Source organism: Neolamprologus multifasciatus, chromosome 23, assembly GCF_963576455.1.
Source record: "Neolamprologus multifasciatus chromosome 23, fNeoMul1.2, whole genome shotgun sequence".
In the NCBI taxonomy this organism is placed as follows: Eukaryota; Metazoa; Chordata; class Actinopteri; order Cichliformes; family Cichlidae; genus Neolamprologus; species Neolamprologus multifasciatus.
Window position 1 is genome coordinate 25,144,362 of NC_140460.1, and position 25,536 is coordinate 25,169,897.

Sequence of the window (25,536 nt, forward strand, 5' to 3'; positions counted from 1 at the left end):
ACTAAGGAAGACCTTCTGTTAAAAAAACAAAACGTCAGGATGACGGCGCATATTGCTTCAAACCTGGATAAATGTCGGTCAGCTTTAATGGTGCCTTCGCAGATGTGCAAGTTACCTCTGGCATGCGCGCTTTGAAGCGTGACCTGATGACAAGTCAGATCATCCCTCTCGTCTTATTAGTTTTCCACTTCACAGCAATCAGCTCAGTCCACCTAAATAAGTGGTTTCCTGGCTCAGAGTGGGTCTTTGGGGTTGACTTGCATACCAAAGCAATCCTAGTCTGCATAGAGTTTACAGCTAACAACTCAATGTTAGCTAAGACCAGTCATGCAGGTCTAGAGACAGTTTGGCAACCTCTTAGCAACGTTTGGTTGCTAGGAAAAAATTTGTATTTCCAAAGTTTTGGAGTTCGCTGGTAGATGCCACAGATTATGGATAACACTGATTCCTTCAACAAGAAAACGAATCAGAGATTATTTCTTATCAGGACGTTTAGAGGCTCTGGAGTTACCCACAACGTTTTGGAAAGAGTTTAACTCAGCTTGACTGAAAGCATTTAAAATCCCAGTCTCCTATGGTAACCTGACTGTGGCAATTAGGAACAAACAGGCAGTTCTGAACAGGATTGTCAGAAGTACCAGAAAAAGTTTTGGTCACCAACGAACTTCATTGGATAAGCTGTATAACCATGCTGTCTGTAAGGAAAGCCTGGTCTATTGTTGCATACCGAGAAAATGCTCTTTATTCGGATTTTGAACTAATTGCATCTTGAAAAAGTGTGAAATCAACAACTTTCAAAAGGTGGAACTTTTACTTCATAGGCGTCAGACACGTCACAGTTCCTCTACATCTTAGAAAGTAGTTTCATGAAATTTATGGCGGACAGTCTTATGGCAAGCAAAGTAGTCACAATGTAACTAACTAAACCAGCTGATTTAAAAAAATAAATAAAAATACAAAAATTTGTATTTTATGCCTGAGTAAAATACAAATTGTGTAAATAATTGTTTTAAATAAAATCTAAGAAAAAGAAAATCGTAATCATTGCTGGTGATTTTCCTTTGTTGGAAGGCTCTTTATTTGAATGTAGGAAAAACTCAGAGAAGTTGGTGACTTTCCTGGATTCTTTTTCTTTTCTTTCTTTGTTTGTTTTGAGTTTTACCTTTGCATCTGTGGATGTGGAGCTCGTGCACTGAATTACGTTATTCTGAAACCCCTAGACTCTCTCTGATGCTCTTTTTACTTAGTATTTTCTTCATTCTCTTTCCCATAAACACATATCAGATGAAAGGGATTGAATTATGTGGGAAAAGCCTTCAACTTCTTCTTCTGGTGTGCCACATGATAGGAAAGCCCTTCTGACCAGCAGCCACTGGAAAGCCTCTGTTCATTATCTCTTCATGTGACTAAAAACAGTTTGTGACTGAGATGATTTCGCCGCGGGGGGGAAGCATGAACCCAGAGAGCAGAAACATAGAAGGTCGCCCTCCTGAGTTTAGAGTAAATATCAGGTGCTGGAGGCCGTGGAGACAGAACGACATACCTTTCCACTAAATCAAAGAGCTGAGAGGAGCAGCAGGTGTTCTGCAGTCCCCCTTTCATTGAGACTTCAGCTCTGTGAGAGAATCTCAGATCTTTAGCTTTCAGACTCACAGGGGTAGATGTTTGTAGCAGAAACATTGTGAAAACTGAATAATTTGTGTCTCTGTGTAGATGGAGAAAGGACGTATTATTTGATATATGGTGCTACAGCAGTGAAGTATTACATTTAACTTAGTAACCTTTTAAAAATGGTTGCTGAGATTCAACCCAACAACGTTCCTTCAACACAAAACCTGCTTTAAGAGGAAATTTGTTGAGGTCTTTCTGCCTGTTATTTTCTGTTTATCCTGCCTCATTTGTGTGACATCAATTTAAAGAAGAAAACAGACAAAGAAACTCGAAAAATACATTTAAAGTCACAATGTGCCCAAACAGGTGTTTTCAATATTTTAATGCTTATGGCAAAAGACATTAACATCCACCAGGGGGCAGCATTTTACCAGCATGTTTGTCGAGATGTATTGAATACTAAACTGTTGAACAGCTGATGCCTTCCGCCTTCTGCTTTCAGGTAACAAGGAAATAATATACATTTATTCATCTGATTGGTGGCAATAAGTCGAAATTTTGACTCATTAATTCGAAATTCTGAACAATGGATGACTTTTTTTCCAGTGCCCAAACAAATCTTCCACAGTAGTTGATGTTTTCTTTAGCCTTCCAGCAACTTGTCTGATTAAATAAATACAACAGTAAATCGCTGCGCCACCTTGTGGCAGAAATTGGTATTGCATAAAAGTGCAGCCCGGCACTAATTTGCAGCACGTAGATGTTTTAGACATGAAGACGTCTCAGTGCTTTCTTTAAATTCTGTTATAGGTATTTTTTTTACAGGTCTTTATGTATTTTTAAAACAAGATAGGACATAAGTACATTTAAAGTACCAGTAATATCACTGTGTACAGCATGTTGTCAAACATACTGTACACAGTTTTTGTTTGGTAAGTCATCTTTTTCACACCTGTCCTGGAGACATTTCATCCAAATTAGACTGCAGACCGGTGGTGGCTAACTCCTGGCGGGTTAGAAAACATTATCTGCCGCCTCCTTTGATGTTTGTGCCCTGAGAAAGGACAGGGGGGGGATTCGAGCTCCTGCCTTCTGAGCACTTCCAGATGTCACAAATCCTCTTTTACTGTGAGAAAAACAAGGGAAGAACATACTGGAGGCCTGTCTGGAGCTACAGTGCCCCCAAACATCTTGCAACCATACCGCTTTTGCACTCTTAAAAAAAACGTGAGTCATTCTCGACACGTCTGCTAGTCTGACTCAAGCTTGGCTACTTCTAAACATGGCATGTTTTTCACACCAGATTACATCTTTTCTGTTGGGGAAAGAATCAAAAGCTTTACATAATTTTTAAGAGCGCAGTGAGAGGAAAACGCGATCACTGATTGCTTTGTTTACATCTGTTAGAGGAGTTAGGACAAGCTAATTGGCAATTATTGCCTCCAGCCCTTGTGGGAAACACAAATGAGGAGCTCGTTTTCTAAAGCGTTTCATCGTAGCGCTGGGGAAACGATCACAACTAGAGAGTTATTGTTCAGCATCTCAGGTCAGAGGTCAATCAGCTTGAGATAGGTGTTGTCTGAGTTGAACTGATGTGATTTTTAAGCCGCCAAGAGATTGTAACAAGGATACAATGTTAAGTGATTTTGGTGATTTAGGTGACTTTGACTGTATCATGGTTGTTGGTCTGAGTATTTCAGAAACTACTGATCTGCTGGAATTTTCCCACACAGCTATCTCCAGAGTTTACAGGGAATGATCTGAAAGAGAGAACCTACCCAGTGAACAGCAGTTCTGTGGGAGAAATTGCCTTGGATATGTTGGAGGAGAATGGCTAGACTGCTTAAATAACAGGTAACTTAAATAACACTTGTTAAAACCAGTGCAGAACAGCATCTCAGTAACAGCAGAAGAGCAAGCTGGGTGCCACTCCTGTCAGCTAAAAACAGGAAATTGAGGCTATAATTCACACAGGCTGACCAAAACTGGATAATAGAAGATTGAAAAGCATTGCCTCGTCTAATGAGTCTTGATTTCTGGTGTAATATTTGTGTGGTAGGTCAGAATTTGGTGTAAATCAGTGGTCCCCAACCCCCGGGCTATGGAGCAGTACCGGTCCGTGAGTCGTTTGGTACCGGGCCACGAGAGTTGAGGCTCGGTTGTGAAATGTATGGTTTTCAGGGGTTTTATCGTTAACTCAGTTTCCCTGGGTCTTTTCCCGTGTTGTAGTTGTGTGTCTTATTTTGCAAGAAATATTTACGCATTACCATAGCGACCAGAGCGACCAGAGCGCATTAAGGGGCAGACAGGAGGATGTTACTCTCATTGTTGTTGGCACATTTCAGGAGGACGCTGCTAATGAAGTTACACAATTACACAGTGAATTTGTGTTTATTATTATATTTACAAAATACCACAGGTTTTTTCTTGGTCGTATCATTTTATTTTGTTGTATTTATCTGCAACACCTTAAAGGCTAGTCCGTGAAAATATTGTCTGACATTAAACCGGTCTGTGGCGCAAAAAAGGTTGGGGACCGCTGATGTAAACAACATGAAAGCATAAATCCATCCTGCCTTGCATCAACAGTTCAGACCCTTTTTTCCCTTTTAACAGGAGGAAACCTCCAGCAGAGCCAGGCTCAGAAGGGGCATGTCCATACCTTTGTGACTACAGTGTACCCATCTTCTGATGGCTGCTTCCTGTACTCCACAGTCACCAGATCTCAATCCAATACAGCACATCTGGGAGTGAAAAATGAGATTCATATTATTGATGTGCAGCTGACAAATATGCAGCAACTTTGTAATGTCATCACATAATTAGAGACAAAATCTCTAAAGTGTTTTCCAGCACCTCATTGAATCTATAATGAAGAATTAAAACAGTTCTGGCAGAAAATTCACGCCAGTATTAGCAAGGTGTAAAAAAATCATAAAATCTTCTAAAAATACCAACTGATTGTTAGGTGAAAAGGAAAAACCCACCTCAAACATCTTTACATGTTGGATTTGATTCAAGAATAAAGTTGCGTCTTGCAGTGAAACAGAGGTGTACAACTTAGCACCTTTAAAACATGACTTAGTGTTGTCCAGCCAGCACCCTTTCTGTGACACACAGGCCAGTGCAAGGTGACTTTGACTAGTGTAGTGCCTATAAGAGATGTTTAAAAAACTCCTTCTGCTCAATGAATCTATCATTTGAAAGACTTCTGAACATGCTGGCAGAATGTCTGTTACAGAAAATCAGTCAACAGATTTGATTGAGTTAACAAAGCCAGAGAATCAGTAATTAAAACCCGGATCACTTTTTCACTTCTGCTCACTGTCCTCACTTTTTGTCTGCTCTTTTCTCCCAGACAAAAATCTTGTGTCCATTTTATTCTATCAAAATGTGTTAAAACCAGTAAAATAATTTTTACATGCATGCGATAACATTCAAAAACAGTGGTAGCAAGCATGTGTGGAAAAATTCCCAACACTGCACAACATTGGCCTGAGGCAGCATAAAGAAAAGCAGAAGTTTTGAACTCTCTCTCTCTCTCTCTCTCTCTCTCTCTCTCTCTCTCTCTCTCACACACACACACACACACACACACACACACACACGCATGCGCGCACACACACACACTTTTTAAAAATGGTTTATGGCATCTTAAAGGTACAGTCAGTAATTCTGTACTCCGATATACACACAGATTAATGTTTAATGATGTCTCCCAGCAACTGAGTTCTCATAATACTTATAATCAATGTATGAATAATACACAGGAGCAGGTTTGCAGTTTGTGGAAGCAGCCATGTTGCTCCACCATATTTGAATACAGTGGCTGTGAAGGACGCTGCTGTAGCCAAACTAAGAGACCTGTGACTAAACTTTCACTACTGTCAGAGTTTGAAGGGAATGGACCAGACATGGGACATATTGTTAATAATGATTTGCTGCCATCTAGTGGACAAATGGCAGAAGCCTGAAAGAAAAGGAATGACAGACTCCTGCTCAGCACCCTGCAACTCAAGTCAAACTTGGTGGTGTTTATACTTGTGTAAATCAGCAGTTTGAGAGCATGCTGAAGGAAGAAATAAAGATCTTTTTTGTGCATGGACACAAAATCAATAAAGGAATGTTTACAGTTTGATCCCGGTGCTGGATGGGAGTAAATCCCCACACAGCCTGGCTTAGCATCCGTTGGAAAGTCTCAAAGCAGAAGAGCGGACACTGATGCAGCTACAGTATATCGTCTTTTGATCACATGGCCAGCTCTGTTTTCACGTGGAACTTCACTCTGTAAGTTTGGATTTTCATACATGAAACAGAAACCACAAAATGAGGAAGTCTTTCCTGCTCTGCCTTGTGTGTGTGCACAGGCGAACTTATGACAGGATATTAAAGAGCATGTTTGAGTATGTGCCATAGTTCATGAAAACAATGATTAACCTGATAGTGCAAACAAAGAGCTCAAAGAGCGTTTGCAGAGGACACGATTCACTCAGTCTGACTGCTGAATGCATAGAGGAAGCTCATCTGCAGACCAACTGATCCAACTGTGAGTTACAGCTTTCAGAGCTCGATAACTTCCACTTTACAGCAGAATGAATAAATAATGAGGCATGCAATGCTTTAACAAGAACAATTGTCAGCAGAAAAGCCTTTAAACTCAGTGTTTAATTGTAAAAGAACTGCAGTGTTATTGATAAGGAACGCAGAGATTTATCAGGCATATTAAAAGGAAGCTGCCTTGTGCTTAGACAGTGTGAAACAAAACATTTTAAAGGTGTTTGGGTGTACTAATCTTGCAGAATGTCATGTTATAGGAAAATCCTGGTAAAGGTTTTTTAAAAAATGTGGTTTAAAAATAAAGAAACAACTCTGGAAGATCAAAAATTACATTTCTTCCTATATATTGTCTACTTTGTTCTTTTGAGGACTCTTGGAGCCTAATGATCTCAGCTTTGATCAAAAGTCTCTGTCTATGTTAGCTTTCTTAGGAGGATATGGCAGACAAGCCCTCTGAAAAGATCTGAGTGATTCAGCTGATGGATGTTGATTATAGACAGAAGAAACCAAAGAGAAAAACAGAAGGAAATACGAGTTTGTATTTTAAATTGATTTGACAGACCAACACTTTAAAATATGAACATACAACATTTAATATGGTTGCTTCGTGGATGTGCAAGTAGTCACCAGTCTTTGCATGGATCTTCTGTCCTGATCTGCTGTTGACGTATGTCTCTCCATTACTGGCCAGTGTTCACACATTAACCCAGCATAACCCCGTTGTGTTCCATAGGAGACATATTGGGACTAAATTTAGGCCAGGGAAATGTCTGGATATGCCCAGAATCCAGAGGATATGTGGCGGCAGGTACAGACACAGGGTGGAGTGCTGCTGCAAGAATGGCACTATTTTAGGTTGGAGCACCTCATCTCAGTGCCTCTGTCCAGTCAGATTTCCACCAAGAGCAGTCCGATCAGAGATGGTACTCTAATGGCTGCAGGTACAGCTCACAATTGAATCCAGCATGCCAGCAGCCCGACCTTGGTCAGCATCAGTCACTTGTAGCATGTGCATTGAATATAGAGATGTACAAAGGTAAATAACCAGTCAGACCAATCACTAAAACATAACATTCGCATATCAACGGGTTTGGGGTTCGTAAGATATTAAAATGATGCAGAGAAAGAGATTTAAAAGAAAGACTGAAAATGTCCTTTACAACACAAATGATCCCATGTGGATAATGAATCTTTCCAGAGTAACAGTGTTGTGATTATAGGACAACCCAAACTAATTTGTATCTTTACACAATTCTACAGAAATCAGATCTAAAAAAAAAAAAAGGACCCTTGAAACAGTTTATTCCTTTATTACTAGCCACTCTAAAGAGTAGCTAAAAATAAGCCCCTATAAAGGTGGACGAATCCTAAAGTTTGCACTTGGACCTTTAACATGAGCTCTAAGAAAATACAAACAAACGACATGTTCTGCTAAGAACACTTAAAGTTTATTTTGGGTGTATTTCAGACCACAGATGAGGTTAAACTAAGAGACCTGTGACTAAACTTTAACTTGCCCTTAGAGTGAGTGCTGTTTTCGGGACATTTGGTCAAACAAGGAATCACACAGTGTCTGTCTACATGTGAGCTTAACCACAGGGTTCAGTGCTAGGACCAATTCTGTTTACATTATACATGCTTCCCCTAGGCAGCATCATTAGAAGACATAGCATACATTTTCACTGCTATGCAGATGACACCCAGCTCTATCTGTCCATGAAGCCAGATAACACACACCAATTAGTTAAACTGCAGGAATGTCTTAAAGACATAAAGACTTGGATGGCCACTAACTTTTTGCTTCTTAACTCAGATAAAACTGAGGTCATTGTACTCGGCGCTGAAAAGCTTAGAAATATGGTATCTAACCAGATTCTTACTCTGGATGGTATTACCTTGGCCTCCAGTAACACTGTGAGGAACCTTGGAGTCATTTTTGACCAAGATATGTCCTTCAACGCACATATTAAACAAATATGTAAGACTGCGTTCTTCCATTTGCGCAACATCTCTAAAATTAGAAATATCCTGTCTCAGAGTGACGCTGAAAAACTAGTTCATGCATTTATTACTTCCAGGCTGGACTACTGCAATTCATTATTATCAGGATGTCCAAAAAACTCACTGAAAAGCCTTCAGCTAATCCAAAATGCTGCAGCAAGAGTACTGACAGGGACTAGAAAGAGAGAGCACATTTCTCCTGTTTTGGCTTCCCTTCATTGGCTTCCTGTTAAATCCAGAATTGAATTCAAAATCCTGCTCCTCACATACAAGGTCTTAAATAATCAGGCCCCATCTTATCTTAATGACCTTGTAGTACCATATCACCCTATTAGAGCACTTCGCTCTCGCTCTGCAGGCCTACTTGTTGTTCCTAGAGTATTTAAAAGTAGAATGGGAGGGAGAGCCTTCAGTTTTCAGGCCCCTCTTCTGTGGAACCAGCTTCCAGTTTGGATTCGGGAGACAGACACTATCTCTAATTTTAAGATTAGGCTTAAAACTTTCCTTTTTGCTAAAGCATATAGTTAGGGCTGGACCAGGTGACCCTGAATCCTCCCTTAGTTATGCTGCAATAGATGTAGGCTGCCGGGGGATTCCCATGATGCATTGAGTTTTTCCTTTCCAGTCACCTTTCTCACTCACTATGTATTAACTGACCTCTCTGTATTGAATCGTATCTGTTATTAACCTCTGTCTCTCTTCCACAGCATGTCTTTTATCCTGTCTTCCTTCTCTCACCCCAACCGGTCGCAGCAGATGGCCGCCCCTCCCTGAGCCTGGTTCTGCCGGAGGTTTCTTCCTGTTAAAAGGGAGTTTTTCCTTCCCACTGTCGCCAAAGTGCTTGCTCATAGGGGGTCATATGATTGTTGGGCTTTTCTCTGTATCTATGAAGCGCCTTGAGGCGACATTTGTTGTGATTTGGCGCTATATAAATAAAATTGAATTGAATTGAATTGAATTGAACTACCAGAAACACCAGACTTGGGTTTTTGTTGTTTTTTTGTTGCTGTTCCTTTACATGTATCTGTAACACCACCACAGAGGATTTTAAATTAAACCCTGAAGGCAGACTTTTAGCTTTAACGGGAGGAAGGTCAGACAATGTCAGTAAACACCTAAAAAACAGATCTGGAAGTCTACGCACCCAGAGACTGCAACCCTATTCCTAATAAAGATAAAATGTCTTCCCTAACTGATGCTATTCCTGCAGGTCAGCAGCCCACCGATCCCTCCACAATGGATGAGTTTGACGGCTTGACTCCCAGCGAAACTGTGAAACGAGTGTCTGACTCTCTGGGCTGCAGTCCGACCTCTGCAGAAGTGGCTGCTTACTTCGACAAACATGACAAACTGCGACATCTCAGGGAGGAATTTCTGGTACCGAAAATTACAGAGCTGCCGCCTTGTGAGTGAAAAATGTCTCATTAAGGTTGATGGAGAAGAATATTTATTATTAGCAGTTGTTTAATTCTGTTGATGTTTCTTTAGCTGATCTTTCACTGGTCAATGGTGCCAAGGACTGCATCTACTTTTCGGGCAACTCGTTGGGGCTGCAGCCTAAAAATGTCAAGAAGTACCTGGAAGAGGAACTGGAGACGTGGGCCAAGATGTACGTTAATGCTTACATTTGATATTTAACCAAAGGATGAGGCACAGTGGCATGTATTGATGTATTCTTTTACAGTGCTATCCATGGACACACAATGGGTGCGAGACCTTGGGCATGGGCTGAAAACAACATTGAGGAACTGATGGCCAAAGTTGTAGGTAAGAAACACTGACGCTTGGCTGGTCCCTCTAAAGTAGGTCAGGATTTTTGGAGAACACGATGTTTTCCAAAGCTCCAAATTTTGGCTCACCTGAACTAGTCTGACAATGGCTGTAACAGTTGACTGATTAAGAAAACCCAAAAGGCAATTGGTGTTTTTGAAGGGGTTTGGGAACTTTCTAGCACTGCACTTCTCACAGTTTTGATACCCTTGAGTAAATTTAGAAAATTTAGTGTGATTGCAGCTTTAGCAAATGCTTTCACAGCAACAGTCAGCAAACAGCTGAGGAATAACGTTTTTTCCTAGCAACCAGGGGTTTCAAAGATGGTCACTGACAAGTCTCTAGGCCCGTGTGACTAGGACCTAAGCTGCTTTAGCCTGCCCACCGTTGGAGGTCTTCTGCAAGTAGCTTTACAACCCACGTCTGCCAGCCCCTTCTTCCATGCTTTCTATTTTTGCCAATTTGCTCTGTTTTGTGCAACAGTCAGTTCTGCGTCTTTGAAAGGACTCGAGAGGTCCAAGAGCAGAACCTGCCAAAGGAAAGACTGTTATTTCCAACGATTTTAGTTGGAAATAAGTCTCCTTTTCACTGAAAATACTCATAGTGGTCCTAATAAAAATGTTTTCTAAAGCTTCCATGTCAACTTGAGCTAACTCTTGGATGGTTCGATCTAGAGTTTCACATTTGTGTGTTCTTCTGTGATGCTCACACACAGCTGTAGTTTTAAAACAGTCTGTCCCATTTACCTTAGCTGGTAGTCACTGCACCTTTCCATCCAGGCCTGTTTTGAAGAGTGCAAAGTGCATCTGTGATTTCATTCGCAAGTTCTGGATGAGGAAGACAATGACAATAATACATGTGATCATTTGAGTCCTTCAGATAAAGATGACTATAGTTTGACCATTTTGTGAACTGAAGGTTTCAACAAAGGCTACTATGCTTTAAATAACCCGGATTTCCTCATTTCTGCTGTTACTGAAATGAAATGAAAGCCTTGGGGAAATTTCTCAAATATTCACATATTAATTAAGAACATGACTCATATTGTTTTTCTTCTTTTGTTTTTGACAGGAGCTAAAACTGGGGAAGTGGCACTGATGAACGGTCTGACAGTAAATTTACATCTTCTGTTGGTATGATACAATCACTTACTGTTTCACCCCATTTAAATGATGAGATATACAAACATAACACACATAGTTCAACAACTTTCGAACTGAACAGTAATGTCCTTCAATTATTCGGCAGCTTTCCTTCTACAAACCCACTAAAACTCGACATAAAATTCTTCTAGAGGACAAGGCCTTTCCATCTGATCACGTGAGTACATCCACTCATGATCACATTTTTCTCTCAAATCCTCCCTTTGGGGATTTTTCTTTCCCTGATCCATGAATGAATGAAGCTTTACTAGTTTTGTCTAACTCAAAAGAAAAATTAAACTTCACTGGATGATTAGTTGGGGTTTGATCTTGTGTTTCTCACCAGTTTTAACACTTGAGAAACATTTCTAGCCCAAAGAACTGACATTAATTGAAGGAGGAAGGTTTTTGAGATCTGTCCAGAGTGTACATTAGAGATGCACTTAACCCTAAGTTTGTTAAGTACAATACCATTTCTGAAAAAGCTTTGTAAAATATGAATAAAAACAGAATGCAGGGATTTGCAAATCTCATAAACCCATATTTTATTTATAGTTGAACATATGGACTGGTTCTCATACAGCACTTTTCCACTCAACTTTCTACTCAAAGTGCTTTATGCAATATGCCTCATTCGCCCATCCATACAAGCACATGTTTTCTACACCTAGGTGTTTTCTATCTAACATTCATAATCTAATGGATGCATCAGAGAGGAACTTGGGGTTCAGTATCTTGCCCATCAATACTTTTGCATGCAGACTGGACCTAAAGGGTCCTAAAAGGGCTTAAACTGAGTCTTTTCCTGCACTCAGTGTTTCTCTTACTTGTCTATGGTGTAAATAATCTCTTGTCTCCTCAGTTCAAGTTGGTCATTAACCGACCTGTTATGTTAGTTTCTCAGGAACACCGTTAGTGGGCTAACTTGACCCAGGGCATGTTTACTATGTTTATATCTGATTATTAACTCTGTTACTAACCATTTCGAACAATATTTGGTGTAGTGGTGTGTTTTTTTTTACCTCTCACAAATCGTGGTTCAATTGTTTTTCATAAAAAATGCATTTTAAAACATTTTTAATGCACATCAGAAAGACCTGCATATAAAACACAATAGTTTTACATGACATTGATTATTTTAAAATTTTGTTTTATAATTTACATTTTTTTTCTTTGTATGTAGTGATGTAGAGAAAGTAACATGTGACATCTCTTCTGTTCTGGGTCAAACTGACTTAAAATAAAGACTAATGACTCAAGAGGATTTGTATTTAAAGTAAACTCTAGAAAGATAAGGGATAGCAATATGAACACAGTGCGTGTGTCTGTGAGTCTCCACAGCACACAAGTGACATGTCGTCACATGTTGCAATAGTAAACACTATCCAGTGTTTAGAACCAGAAATACACAAAAATTAATAGGTGGAAATGAACAAGGTGCATGTGTCTACACAGCACATGAGGGACATTTCATCACTCAGGAAGATCTCTGCCCAAATGACAAATGTGTTGTAGGCTGATACATCGATGTTGTAAAAGATGACCAGTGGCCAGCGTACAGTCATTCACTTGGTGCTGTAGGACCCTGTGACTTTGTCCAAGTTGTCAACCCACCCTTTGGTGGCATTGTAGTCTAGAGTCATAGTTGGTTTCTGGTCCTCTCGTGTGCTGATTTCAGCATTTTTGTACAAAGTGCTCATGAGCACAACTGTTTTCCCTTTTTTGTGGCAATAAGGTACCAGGGCTGTAGTGTCTGTGAAGGCAAATATGGAAGACTGAGGGGCCCTGTTCTTGGTTTTCAGCAGCTCAGCAGGGAGTTCAGTTCAGTTCTTTCGGACTGTTCTAACCATCGTGAGCTTTCTCTTTAGAAGCTCCTGAACCAAGTTGTAGTCACAGGTTATGTTGTGCCCCTGAGATCTTGTGGCATATCAAGCTTTGTGACATGATTCTTCTCTGGGGCTCCTCCAGCTGGCTTCCCAGTGTTAACCTGCATGTTTAGTGTATAGCTGGTGTTTGCATCACATGCTGCCTATAAAAGGTTCCTGTCCTACCCACTTGTCCTGGGACATGTGGGTAACACATGGGTTGTACATATGTGAAAATGCACAATTTTTATTTTATATGTTGATTACCTTTATGAAGCCAAGCACAAGACGTTTCATACTGAAAAAATACTTTAAACTATTTATTTTAGATTTTTACAATTTAAAATGGTTCAATTTGACCTGCAACATAACAGGAGGGTTAAATCTTCAGTGTCCTTCTTGAATCTCTTTCCTCAGTACGCTGTGGAGTCTCAGATCCGTCTGCGAGGACTCGATCCTAAGGACAGCATGCTGCTGCTGTCACCCAAGCCGGTAACACACTGTACACTTTTATCTAAACTAATTTCTCCATGACGGAACAATTGCTGGGTAGTTTTCCTCCCCAAAGCAAATCCTCAGGTCATCTACTTCACGTCACGTGTTAGCATATCACTACTAAAACTTTCACAGCATCTTAACTTTCAAAGATAAGGAGCAGTTGCCGACCTATCGAGTGCATTTCATGCTGTTATTTGAACAAACATGTCTGTAGCTCTGTGTCAGTTAGAAACTAAACACCGTTTAAATGACAATGCTGAGCACTGATGCTCCTTTCTGTGTGTTCAGGGAGAAGAGATCCTGAAAACCGAGGACATCCTGGAGGTGATCGAGAAGCAGGGCGACTCTATTGCAGTGGTAATGTTTAGCGGGGTTCAGTATTACACCGGCCAGCTGTTCGACATGGCCCGCATCACTGAGGCTGGCCAGAGGAAGGTGAGGAGAGGATACTGTAACCCAGTGGTTCCCAAAGTGGGGGGCACATTACTGGGGGGCCCAGTGTGAATAATAAAAAAATGCTTGGACACTGCTAGCATAATGGACAGGTTTTTGACGGGGCTCCCACACAAACGCAAAGCAGAAGAAGCATCGCCAAATATGTTTCCAAACCAACTTCCTTCCAAGCTAAAGACTAGAAAATATGATGAAGCATATCTTGCCTTTGGCTTCACCTGCACAAGTGCCAAGGTAGGTCTCCCCGGCAGAGTTTGTTTCCCCTGCATTGGGAGCACGCGCTGGGCTGTCCAAATCACGGACAAACAGTATCCCACATTCTTGATTAGTTCACAAACACGTCTTATAATGATGAACTACTACTGACATTTTGGAGATGTTAGCTCTTTATACAGTAAAGTTACAGATTTTCTTGTAGAACAAAGGGGGGCCTAGCAAAAAGAGTTTGTAAACCACTGCTGTAACCCAAAATACTCCGATAAAAGTCTTTAATGATGTTTCAATGAGGCCTTGCAGTCACCAGAACCTTCCCCATTTTCTTGTATTGCTTAAATGAGAGTTGACAGTTACATAAAAAAGCATGTATATGATTGCTCCCAGTGCTTTCATTATTTATTTACAAAAAAGTTCAAGATGAAGAAAAGTACCAATCGCAGATCTGCATTTCCAGCTAGAGTTGGTGGGTATCACACCCACTCTGCGAAGTTTGATAGGCCAACAATAATACTGATGCACAATTTTTAACTGAGTGAGTTTTGCCCACTCTGACTGACCAACGTTAACAACAACGCTATTCCCTTTTTCCAATTGTGTGTTTACACCCAAATCTTTTCCCCATTTTCATCTCAAATTTTCACCCCATCTCTCCATCATTTTATGAAATATTGGTGTTATTTGCAATAAATCCCATATTTCTTGATGCAGCTCTTCAGTTGTGAAACTTTCCAGCTTGACCAAATGTTTCCTTGAGTTGTGGAAAGAGTCAATGTCCAAAGAAAACTTTGAAAGATCTCTACAAGTCCTGGAAAGCTATTGCTCAAGACCACTTCAAAAATTTGAAGAAAGTCTGTTACCTTGAAAGCAAAAGAAAAATTAATCAGGGCCTTCTCAAGACTTTTGCTCTGTGCTGTATATTAAGTTGTTACTGTGTCCTCTGTTTGTCTGTCAGGGCTGTTATGTCGGCTTCGACTGCGCCCACGCGGCAGGAAACGTCGAGTTGGAACTGCACGACTGGGGTGTCGACTTCGCCTGCTGGTGCTCCTACAAGGTCAGCTGACAGGAGACTTCTAAAGTCCTGCTCACTGTATCATCCAGACACAGTCCAGAGTGAATGAGACTCTGTGGAGCTGTAGGACAAATGTCCTTTCTGAGGAATATTAATGTTCTTTCTGGCAAAGGTTGAGACAATACAACCAGTTCCGATTTTAGACGCTTATACCAGGGTGTCAAACTCATTTTACATCGTGGCTCACATACAGTTCACTTTGATCTCAAGTGAGCCGGACCAGCAAAACTCACATTTAATCCCTGAGATATTTTAATGTAAGAAAAAGAACTTCAACAATAGATCTGTTTTTCTATTTGATAAAGAAATGGTGCTGTAGTAAAGGAAAGAAGTCTGGCAGCATGACTCTTTGGGCTTAAAGTTAAAGAAATGAATTACAGAAAATTTCTAGTATCTCATTGTCCACACTGTCCTGTAATTATGTAATTATTATAAAATCAAAGGGTTTTTTTTATTAATTGACAGAATATTTCTTTGTTTTGCCAGGATGCACAAAGCAGCTCATGAGAGAAATTAACCACACAAACCTATCAGGGTTAGATTTTTCTGAACTCAAGAGTAAGAAATCATGCAATTCTATAACAGATACTGAAAAAACTGGAACTACCTGTCATTTAACAGTTTATTACTTATTTATTTTGGTTTATGAATGACCATGGGGGATGTCTTTATCAAAAACCAATGGAAGGAGCCTTTGAAGATCAAAAGCCTTAGGTAATTCGGCTGATCTCCCATTCAATAACTTCTGTAGTGCTACTTTCTGATCTCTCTGCAGCAGCGATGTTACATCTACCTTAGCGCCATCGCTGAAAACTATGGATCATTTAAACTGAAAACTGCTTGTTAACTGCCATAAACCTTCACATGTAATCCAGGACAGTTTGAAAGAGAAACTGATGCAAGAGCAGAGCGAACAGCTTAAAAGGACAGAACGGGGCATGTGAAAATGTCCGAGATTATCTTAATTTCAGACAAATTTCACAGACTTTTTTATTCATGTATCATAAAGGCAGCAGTAAATACTTATCTCCTTATCACCAATCACTCCACCTTACTGAGGATTACCTTGCTCACTAACTGCCCTGTTAATGAACTGCAGGCGATTTCAGTACAATTATCAGATAAAAGTATAAATGAGAAATGCTTTGTGATGACTGTGGCTTTTTTGTTTGCAGTATATAAACTCAGGTGCTGGTGGTCTCGCTGGAGCGTTTATCCATGAGAAACACAAACACACCATCAAACCAACGTAAGAAACACTCCTCACAGACATTTTAGCTGGTGGGGATTTTTGTTGGTAGGGTATCCCAGATATTTTTGGCCTAATTTTGACACTCTTGGTTCAGTCACAGCACTGGCAAGTGACACCTTGAGTCAGTCACGGCCAGATGTGGGACATCTAGGATAGTGAAACTAATATCAAAGTATAAAATATATCAAACTTTTAAACTCAAGTATCTTTCTCTTAAATTAGTCAAAATACGTTAATAGACAGGATTAAAGATTGGATTAAATGAAGTAACACAGCTCTCTGTTCCTGTGTCCTTCAGGCTGATGGGATGGTGGGGACATGACCTGAAGTCTCGGTTTCAGATGACTAACGGTAAAACTCACCACAGATTCCTCACTGACCTCTGCCTCCTCAGTACCTCTCTCAAGCCTGCTGTGTGCTCTTAGAGTTGCTATTTGCTTCCATCTTGTGGTCTCATGTGAACATTACACCTGCAGTTCTGCCTATTTGGAGACCTTTATCTCTCAGGCTCTATATGAACTGAGTGGATCCTGAAGCTTTGAAAGGGTTCTTGACTTTTTCCTTCTGTTTTTAGTGATGGAGCTGCAGCCTGGAGTGAGCGGCTTCAGGCTGTCGAACCAACCAATCCTGCTGGTCTGCCCACTGCAGGCCAGTCTGGAGGTACTCCTTCTAGACATGTTAATCGACCTGAATGAAACTTATTTTATAAGCTTGCTAAGGTTCAAGGATTATTAGCATCTATTTAGCTTTCGGGAACTGTGAATTGTTACAAATTATATGTAGTTTGTGTAGTAAATGATCTCAAAACAACAGCTATATTACGTGTACAATATATGCGCGCCATTGAAATTACACGTATGTTGTGGACATTATATGCAAACCATTGACATTACATGTGTGTTATGTGCAGGTTATTGAAGTTACATGTCCGTTATTAACATTACAAGTTTTATGTGTATGTTTTTGTCATTACATGTATGTAATGTATGTATGTAGTGCACTGGCACTTTGGGGTAGCTGGAATTGTTGTCATGCATATCTTTAAGTAAGTGTTTATCAAACAGTGATGCTAATAGTGCCTGTAGTTGATTACAAGTGGAATATACAGCTTGAAAAAACTATATGTGTTCATTATTCATCTCTTTCATTGTTTAATTATTGTACATGTCTATTTAATGGTTATTTATTGTTTGCTTATTTCAGCAGTTTATTATTTATTATGGAAACTTGTTTCTGCCACTGAAAAAAAGCATTTTTTGCCATACATAAGTTAAAAATTTGGGTTATTATCTCGCCTTAATTGCTCAAACTTATGTAAATAACTGAAAAATTGAGAAAATTCCTTTTTTAAAATTTGAGATCTAAAATCATGTCTTATGGAAGTGAAAAATGCTGTTTTCAGGCTTCCTTAATATATCAGCATAGTCTTGCCTGAAGTAACATCTATTTTTCATTTTCTTTCCTCATACACGATTTAAATCTTGCCAGGTGTTTAACATGACCACCATGCAGGCTCTGCGCAAGAAGTCCCTCCTACTAACCGGCTACCTGGAGTATCTGATTAAGCACTACTACACTAAGGACCCGGCTCAGCCTCACAAACCTCACGTCCACATCATCACACCGTCGGAGCCTCAGCAGAGAGGCTGCCAGCTTTCGCTCTCCTTCTCTGTTCCCATCAAAAGAGTCTTCGAGGAGCTGGAGAAGAGGGGCGTCGCTGTGAGTATAAATCCCGATATCTGTTTCTAGTATGAGCCTAATCGGGTAAAAATACAAGAATGTAATTAATTTTAACATCAAATTGTAAATTTTGTCTTTTTATTTTAAGTTCTGTTTTGTTATCATCAAAAATTTAGAAAAGGGGTTGGTCAGGTATTTGGCATCTTAGCCAGTTCAGTTTTGTATTTGTTTTCTGTTTTGGAGCCAGAAGTGTCCAAAGTTTGTGAATTCAGCTTGTTTTTATAAACCGATACCTGATAACTAGTGCCAAGTACATACAAATAAAACATTAGCATTTAACTCGCTAAAACCAGAGCACAGACTGGTGGATGATCTTAGCAACTAACTTCATAAAACCAACTATAGCGACATGCTCGCTTTTGTAACTTGCCTCCAGTGGCTATTGAAGGAGCTCCAGTTTTTGGCACTTTAATTCCTTGTGCTTCAAAAAATGACCACCTGAACCATTTTGAACTCTTTTGTCATTTCCTGTCTCATAGTGTGACATGAGGGAGCCCAGCGTGCTGCGAGTTGCTCCGGTGCCAATGTACAGCTCCTTCAGTGATGTCCATCGCTTCATCAGAGCGCTGGGAGAGGCTCTGGCTGCCAGCAAGCAAGATTGGGAGAGGAACTGACTGCTACAAACTCCTGTGTTTTTTCATGATTATTAGAAAAGTTGTAAAGCATTATGCTTTCTTTAAACGCCTCAGGTCTCTCATTTTCTGCCTTTTGGAACCATTTGAGCCTCATTATCTTCACTGTATTGTTAAACTTTTTTTTTTTTATCTGTTGCAGAGAAATTCTCAGAAGTAAAATATTTTTAGTTGACAGTTTAAAATAAAGCTGAGAACAGCCTTCAGATTGAGAGAGAACCCTGACGTTCCCTTGGTCTTTGTTTCGTGAAATGAAACAAAATCGGTATGTGACCAAATGCTACGAGACAACTAACCTTCAGTTTTAAAGCTGTGGCTTTAAATAATGGCAAGAAAACTGTATTTACACAATTTTATGACACCACAGCGATGTGAAATGTATTAATGTAATGTAATCTTGCATTTAAAATAGTGAATTGGATATAAATCATTTGATTTTAATAGATATTTAATATATTTTCTTATACGTATAGTGATGTGAAAAAGTGTGAAAAAGTATGAAAAAGTATTTGAACCATTCTTGATTTATTAGCTTGTTGCTATTTGATCAAACAAAATGTAATATTAGACAAGGATAACTCAAGTACCTGGCCCTGTGTGAAAAAGTACATTTAAAAACATCAGTAATGATTTTTGTTTCACTGTCCCTCATTCTGAAAGGCCTTTTTCTTAGTTATTATTATTATCGCTATTTTTAACTGCTGGTTTTTACAGTACCTCAGCAAGTCTTTTCTCGTAGTTATTATATCATAATTAAAGATAGTATTTATCACATCTAAACAGACTATTAGTGTTAAGGTGCTAACACCGGTGTCACACCAATTATATTTCTGTATATTTCTTCTATATAAATGATCATAAACATCTCATTAAAAAAGTGACAATTCTCAAAAGTTCGATGCTATTCAAATAATGAACTATTTGTATAAGTAGGAGAAAACTAAGAAACAATCCCATGGTTGTTTATTGTACACTTATATATAATTTATTAATAATTTAATGATTGATGAGTGATTTCTATGTCAAAAGGCAAATTAAAATTTAGTTTTTTTAAATTTGGAGGACATGTTTCTTATTGTCATGGCTTAGCGCAACAGCACATGGGGAAACACGATGATGCAGTTATACTGAACAAAAGTTAGATCCCACATTATGATTGCAAAAACATTTTCTTTGAACAGCCCGTGTCAGAATGCTGCCGTAGCTCTCACTCCCCTCACCCCTGTGACCCTCCTCTTCGGTGCAGCGTTTGGGCACAACACCCAGCGAGCTCACAGCATGAGGTTTGCAAATTACAGCATTTTTTTTTTCATTTGGGCTGTGAGGGAGGAATCTAATGAAACCCTTTTTTTCTCCCCCTCTCTCTTCCTCACCCGTCTGTACATTACACACATGAGTTAGCCGACAGTCCTCCCCTTACCAATTAACACCTACTTTATTATAACGTTGACTTCTCCCTAATGTTCTTGCATGTGTTTATGCACTATTACCTTGACGGATGCCTATTCCACGATTAGACATAATTGGCATATCAATATGCAAAACCTAAATGGATTAACCTTCTTTAAAACTAATGAGCACTTGGATGCCCAGCTGGGGAATGGACCAAAATTAGCATTTGTCATCTTTTTGGGATGATGTGAGAATAAATAATTGAAGAGTGGCTGGTATTGTCTTTCCTGGGGCTACTTAACCTTACAGTGACTGTACTGTAAAATGGAGAAAAAAAAGAGAGAGCGAGAGAAGGAATATGCAGATTTACTGTCTTAATGATGACCGCCGGCTTGCTGGGTTCACACACACATGCAGGGGGAAAAAAAATACAAAGTAGCTCCGTCTTTGCTGAGGGAAGTGGACAGTTTTGATCAAAGAATGGGCAAAGTAAGGTTTAGTTAGGCAAAACAAACTGTGGCACTTTTGAAAGGTTTTTTATGATCAGTAGAGGAGGATTAGAAATATACCCTAAATCTAAGCACTTATGGGTAGATTAAAACATTTTTAAACATGAAAACATGGGTGTAATAGAAAAAGTATTTCCAACATGTTATTGAGCTTTCCTAAAATTAAAAAAAAGTTACAATTATTGCAGTAGATTGTAATTTGTTGCTAAAATAAATTGCCCTAGAGGAAGGGCAGCGTATAACTATCTAACTTACAGTGACTTACATATGAAAGTTTCAAATGTAAGTATTTAAGTTAAGGAAGTATTTTCAGGAGAATTAACATAAAATAAAGAGATCCAATGTTGCAAGTTCTAAAATACATTTCTGAAGCTGCTCCAATGGTTACAGAGCTATTTTGCCATTACAGTGAGATATTTACACCTCTAAATACTCCAATTCAGGTCAGAGTTTTAGTCAAGATACTTCAGTACTCTTTGTTTTTAACATGTTTTCTTAGATGAGCTTCAGAAAAAGACTGAAAGCTGTAGGGGGCAAAAAACTGCTTAGCTTGGGTAGCACCAAGACAAAAATATCTCCCGAGTTAGTTTTAAACTTGTTGTTAAAATTTGGTTTCTAAACTGTAGTGTCCAGCACTAAAAATATAGAAAGACTCACACTATAAAGTCTCAGTTTCTCAATGAATATGTCACCATGAGCCAGTGAATTCTGTGTACTGCTCAACTCTGTGAAAATTACACAGCTCCAAGAAAAGCTAGGGCATGGTGTGGTCTGGCAGGAGTTCAAGGTTGTGTGATCCACTGACAGTTAAAACATAACTTTTTAAGTCCAATATCCAAAGTAAAAAATGCTCCAAAAGCTGCTTGCGTGTGGCTTAGTAGGTCAGAGAGCAAAAAGATAGTTTTGGCTTTTAGAGACAAAAACGACCTTTGGAGTTTAACATCCAAATGAAAGACTGCAAGCTGGCCAGAAATCAGATCAAACCTCTGACCTGATAGGTGAGGGAACATGGTTTTCTGCAAACACACAACTATTACTGTTACTTGTGGATGACTTTTAATAAAATTACTTTGCCAAGTACTGAAGCCGTAGATGAACTATTAACATTGTTTGCAAATGCTGTACTTAAAAAAAACATTACATTATCCCGTGGCAATGTAGCCGATGACATATTAATACATTGCCCATCAAAGGTGACGGACAGGTTGACAGATGAGGTCCGACAGGAGTCTCCATGGAATATGATGACACTGTGATCTGCAGTGAGTGTAGGGAGCAGGTGGAAGAAAGACTGGGGAGGTGGAGGTATCCTCTGGAGAGAAGAGAAATGAAAGTCGGTAGAATCAAGACAGAATACATGTGTGTGAATGAGAAGCAGACAGGTGGAAAGTTGAAGGTGGACGAGTTTAAATACTAGGGGTCAACCACTGAAGAAGAGAGTGCAGGCAGGGTGGAGCGGATGTAGATGAGTGTTAGAGGCAGAAATAGGTTCAGATGTGAAAGAAATACTTCATTTGCAATCTTCAGCTGAACAACAGAACTTGTAAGGTAGCATTTATTCTAGCAAACCTTTTAAACATTTAAGTTTCTAATAAATTTCATAAGTTAATGAACGAGCTGCACATTCAGTCAAACCGACTTCAGATTCACATTCATACTTACCCAAATTGTTTTGTTTCCTTGTGCTTCACCCAAACAAATCCAGGTAAAAGGCCAGGATGGCAAACAGGAAGTGGCAGTTGTATTCAGGGCGCAGGACTATACCAAGTGTGGCAAAGTACAGAGGACGGATTGGCTGTTTTAAAGTTGTCCTAACCGGTACCCAGTATGAGTAAATGGGTAAATGCATATATTTTCTAAATCTTTACAAACACATTGATTATACAGCACTATACTGTATGTCGATTATATCAACATACTGTATAGTGAGTTTGAATAGTACTTCCAATACTAAGAAAAGTCAGAGTTGGGATGCATAAAAAAATCTTGCCAAATGATTAAAATTGCAGCACAAACTAATATTGGTTATCACATACAAAGATATTTTATGGATCCCATATGCCAAAAACTACTACAATGACCCAGTTTGAAGTTCACCCACGTCCTGTGTGTCATTCCCCCCTCCCTAATATCCTGCTTTCCTGTCAACTCTCTCTGGATTGGCCTACTTGTTAAACACAACAAAAGCTTGGAGAACTAAATAAATGACAAGAAAACCTCTACCTGTAATTCAGGCGTCTCATTTTCACAGCAAAATATAAAGAAATGTGGGGTGGCTCAAGATTTTTGCACAGTACTACATGCCATGAATGAAACTAAGAAAAAACAACACTTTATAATGTCTCCTGGCGGGTTGGTTAAGCAGAAAATAAACTTAAACCGTGATGTTCGGCTGTTTTATCCCATAAATGTCACATTTTTAGGAACAGGAAGCTTCAGAATCCAATTTGATTAAGAGCACTCAACAAAAGAGCTTCCTAAAAGTTCACTCAAACACAATCGACCTTTATTTCAGGTTGACTGTACTTCTGCCTCACCCAGAAAACATCACTGGTCATATTTTAATAACCCAAACCTTTGATTGGATTCTGGCATCCTTCTGCTTTCCGTGCCTTCAGTCTTCACATGAACGCACACGCAAAGCTGAACTCCCCAGGCTGAACGCTGGTTGATGGTGGCAGTAGTTAACAGGTAATAGGGATTGAGAGCTGCATGAATCAGAACTAATTACCTTAAATAGCCACAGCCTCGGGCTTATTTTTCCAGTCCACGTCTCTCCAATTTGACAGCTGGCAAAGGTAGCTGCTGCTGCTCCAGAGGCGGCGAGGTGCTGTGTGGGACTTTTTCATCCCATTAATTAATTGTAGAGCAACTAAACCGTGAAAAGCTACAGACGGGAACTTTACTGACCGTTCTCTTGGCAGGTCTGCTGTGACAGCCGCCGAGGGGAAGCACCCACTAATAGAGTCAGGTAAAGAATGAAAATGGTGAAATAAAAAAAAATTTAAAAATGGGACTAGATTAGTTTTGGGTGGTTTAACTTCATTTGAGGCAGAGCTGAACTCGGAGCTATCAAAGAATTCCATCAAATGGAGTTTAAAGTGGATAAAAGCAGCTTGTTGTTCAAGGGTTTTGTTTGAAGAGCAGGCTTCATGAATAAGAGACGAAATCACAATAGAGACAAGAAAAAAAGGCAAAATATTAGCCGAAAAGAAAAAAGGAAAAAAGAAAGGAAGCAAGGGAAGGGGCGCTCTGTGCTCAGATGATTTGGAATCAGATACTACAACCTTGTTAGCATCGCAAGCTTATTTCCATATTAACGACCCCTTCAGAACCTTCAAAGTAATGAATAATTGACAACAAATGAAATGTTTTGATTGTCGTCAGCGCCCGGCGTGTTTAATGTTTCATATGTTGCTTTCCAGCTAATTATGGAGATGGCACATTTGTCAGAAATACGTCCCCCTCGCAACCCTGGCGCAACCCTCCCGCCGTCCTCTGCAGATGCCCTGTGTTTTCAGGCAGGAGGGAGGGGTGCAGACAGACACACGCACCCTGTTGTAATTAGCTAGCAGGGAGTGCTCGGCGACCTGTGAGGGGAGTCGAATGGCGTCCGCTGCTCACGGATATTGTTTTGGCTGCAGACACAACAGAAGCTCTGCTGATGGGGTGTGTGTGTGTGCAACAAAATGGAAAGGTAGAGAGTGGGAATGCAAGTACAAAGGTACATGAAAGGCTTTTCGCACCACTTTTCCATGATGGGATTGTGCAACCTTGTCAGACTTCAGCAATGTTTCGATTGTAACGTCTGTGCAGACCTTTCTAGATCAGAGTCACTGCATTTGTTTTAATCACGAAAGATCGCTTGTTTTAAAGTGTGACTCTTGAAAAGAACTAAAACAAAATATAGCCTTATATTGTGTAGACCCCCACATGGGACCTCTGGGGGTCGCCAGCAGTGGGTAGCACCAGGAGGGTGGAGTTTTTGGTTGAGGCCTTGGAGGATTCTTATGCTCTGTTGGAGAGTTTGGTATAGCTGTCAAAGTAAGACCTTCACAAGGTTTCCCAGCAGAACATTGGATTTTAAGAAGAAGCTGTCTGCCTCACCTGTCGGTGGATTTAATGTTTGTCAACCAGGTGACCCGAGGCTGCTCTCTGACTGTTTACTGCAGATTTTTTACTACCATGTATTGAGCATGTGAGAGTTGGAGAGTCCCATGTTGCAGACTGATTGAAGAAGAAAGTAAGAACAGCCAGGAGGAAAAAACATTAAAGAAAGAGAGAGAAACAAAGAAGGAAAGGGATAGATGGAGGAGAAAAGGGGTGAAAAGAAGAAGAAAGGAAGAAAGTTCAAGAACATAAAGAGTAAAAAAAGTAAGAATGTAAGAAAGACGAAGAAAGACAGAAAAGGAAAGAAAAATCAAAACACGAGGAGAGAAAAAAATCAGCAAAGAAAAAGTACAGAAATGAGAAAAGCAGGGAGAAGCAGTAAGTGAAAAAGATGAAGTTAGAAGGAAAAGAGGTTAAAAGAATCAGAAAAGAACAAAGAATAATGGAGAAAAAAAAGAAATAAAAAGAGAAAATGTGAGAAAAATTTGAAAAAGACAAGGAGAGAAAAAGATTAAAAAAAAAGAGATAAAAATAGATATGGGGAAAGAGATAGAAAGGAAGAAAGAACAAAGGAAAAGTAGAAAAAGAAAGCGTGAGTGCAACAAAGACAAAATGAAAGCGATAAAGACACAAAGCAAAATAAAACTAAGTAAAAAAGAAAGTGTAGGAATGTAAAAGAGAAAGTGAAAGAGAAATACAAAGGAGAGAAAGATAGAATC

General features: G+C 39.6%; 1 protein-coding gene and 2 long non-coding RNA genes across 3 annotated transcripts; 2 read left to right on the forward strand and 1 right to left on the reverse strand.

Annotated features, from left to right (window-relative positions):
• The first annotated feature begins 1,133 nt into the window (after positions 1-1,133).
• LOC146491677 (uncharacterized) lies at positions 1,134-4,925 on the forward strand. The gene is made up of 2 exons (XR_014872345.1): positions 1,134-3,465; positions 4,228-4,925. It is a non-coding gene; the product is annotated as an uncharacterized LOC146491677 (long non-coding RNA).
• A 1,100-nt stretch (positions 4,926-6,025) lies between these two features.
• On the forward strand, positions 6,026-19,866 carry kynu (kynureninase). Its single transcript, XM_085151161.1, has 14 exons — positions 6,026-6,157; positions 9,380-9,574; positions 9,658-9,778; positions 9,854-9,936; positions 11,011-11,072; positions 11,188-11,259; positions 13,364-13,438; positions 13,733-13,879; positions 15,066-15,164; positions 16,358-16,431; positions 16,733-16,785; positions 17,009-17,094; positions 17,923-18,153; positions 18,654-19,866. Exons 2-14 carry the CDS (start codon positions 9,406-9,408, stop codon positions 18,786-18,788), a joined length of 1,407 nt encoding a protein of 468 aa, XP_085007287.1. The 5' UTR covers positions 6,026-6,157; positions 9,380-9,405; the 3' UTR covers positions 18,789-19,866.
• A 1,314-nt stretch (positions 19,867-21,180) lies between these two features.
• Positions 21,181-23,240, reverse strand: LOC146491679 (uncharacterized). The gene is made up of 2 exons (XR_014872344.1): positions 22,370-23,240; positions 21,181-22,019 (listed from the first exon to the last, which is right to left on the reverse strand). It is a non-coding gene; the product is annotated as an uncharacterized LOC146491679 (long non-coding RNA).
• Between the last annotated feature and the right edge of the window lie 2,296 nt (positions 23,241-25,536).

Coding starts and splice junctions, on each gene's coding strand:
- kynu (XM_085151161.1), top strand. CDS start 9,406: ATGGATGAGTTTGACGGCTTGACTCCCAGCGAAACTGTGAAACGAGTG. Junction 9,575..9,657: donor AATTACAGAGCTGCCGCCTT/GTGAGTGAAAAA, acceptor ATGTTTCTTTAG/CTGATCTTTCACTGGTCAAT. Junction 9,779..9,853: donor CTGGAGACGTGGGCCAAGAT/GTACGTTAATGC, acceptor ATTCTTTTACAG/TGCTATCCATGGACACACAA.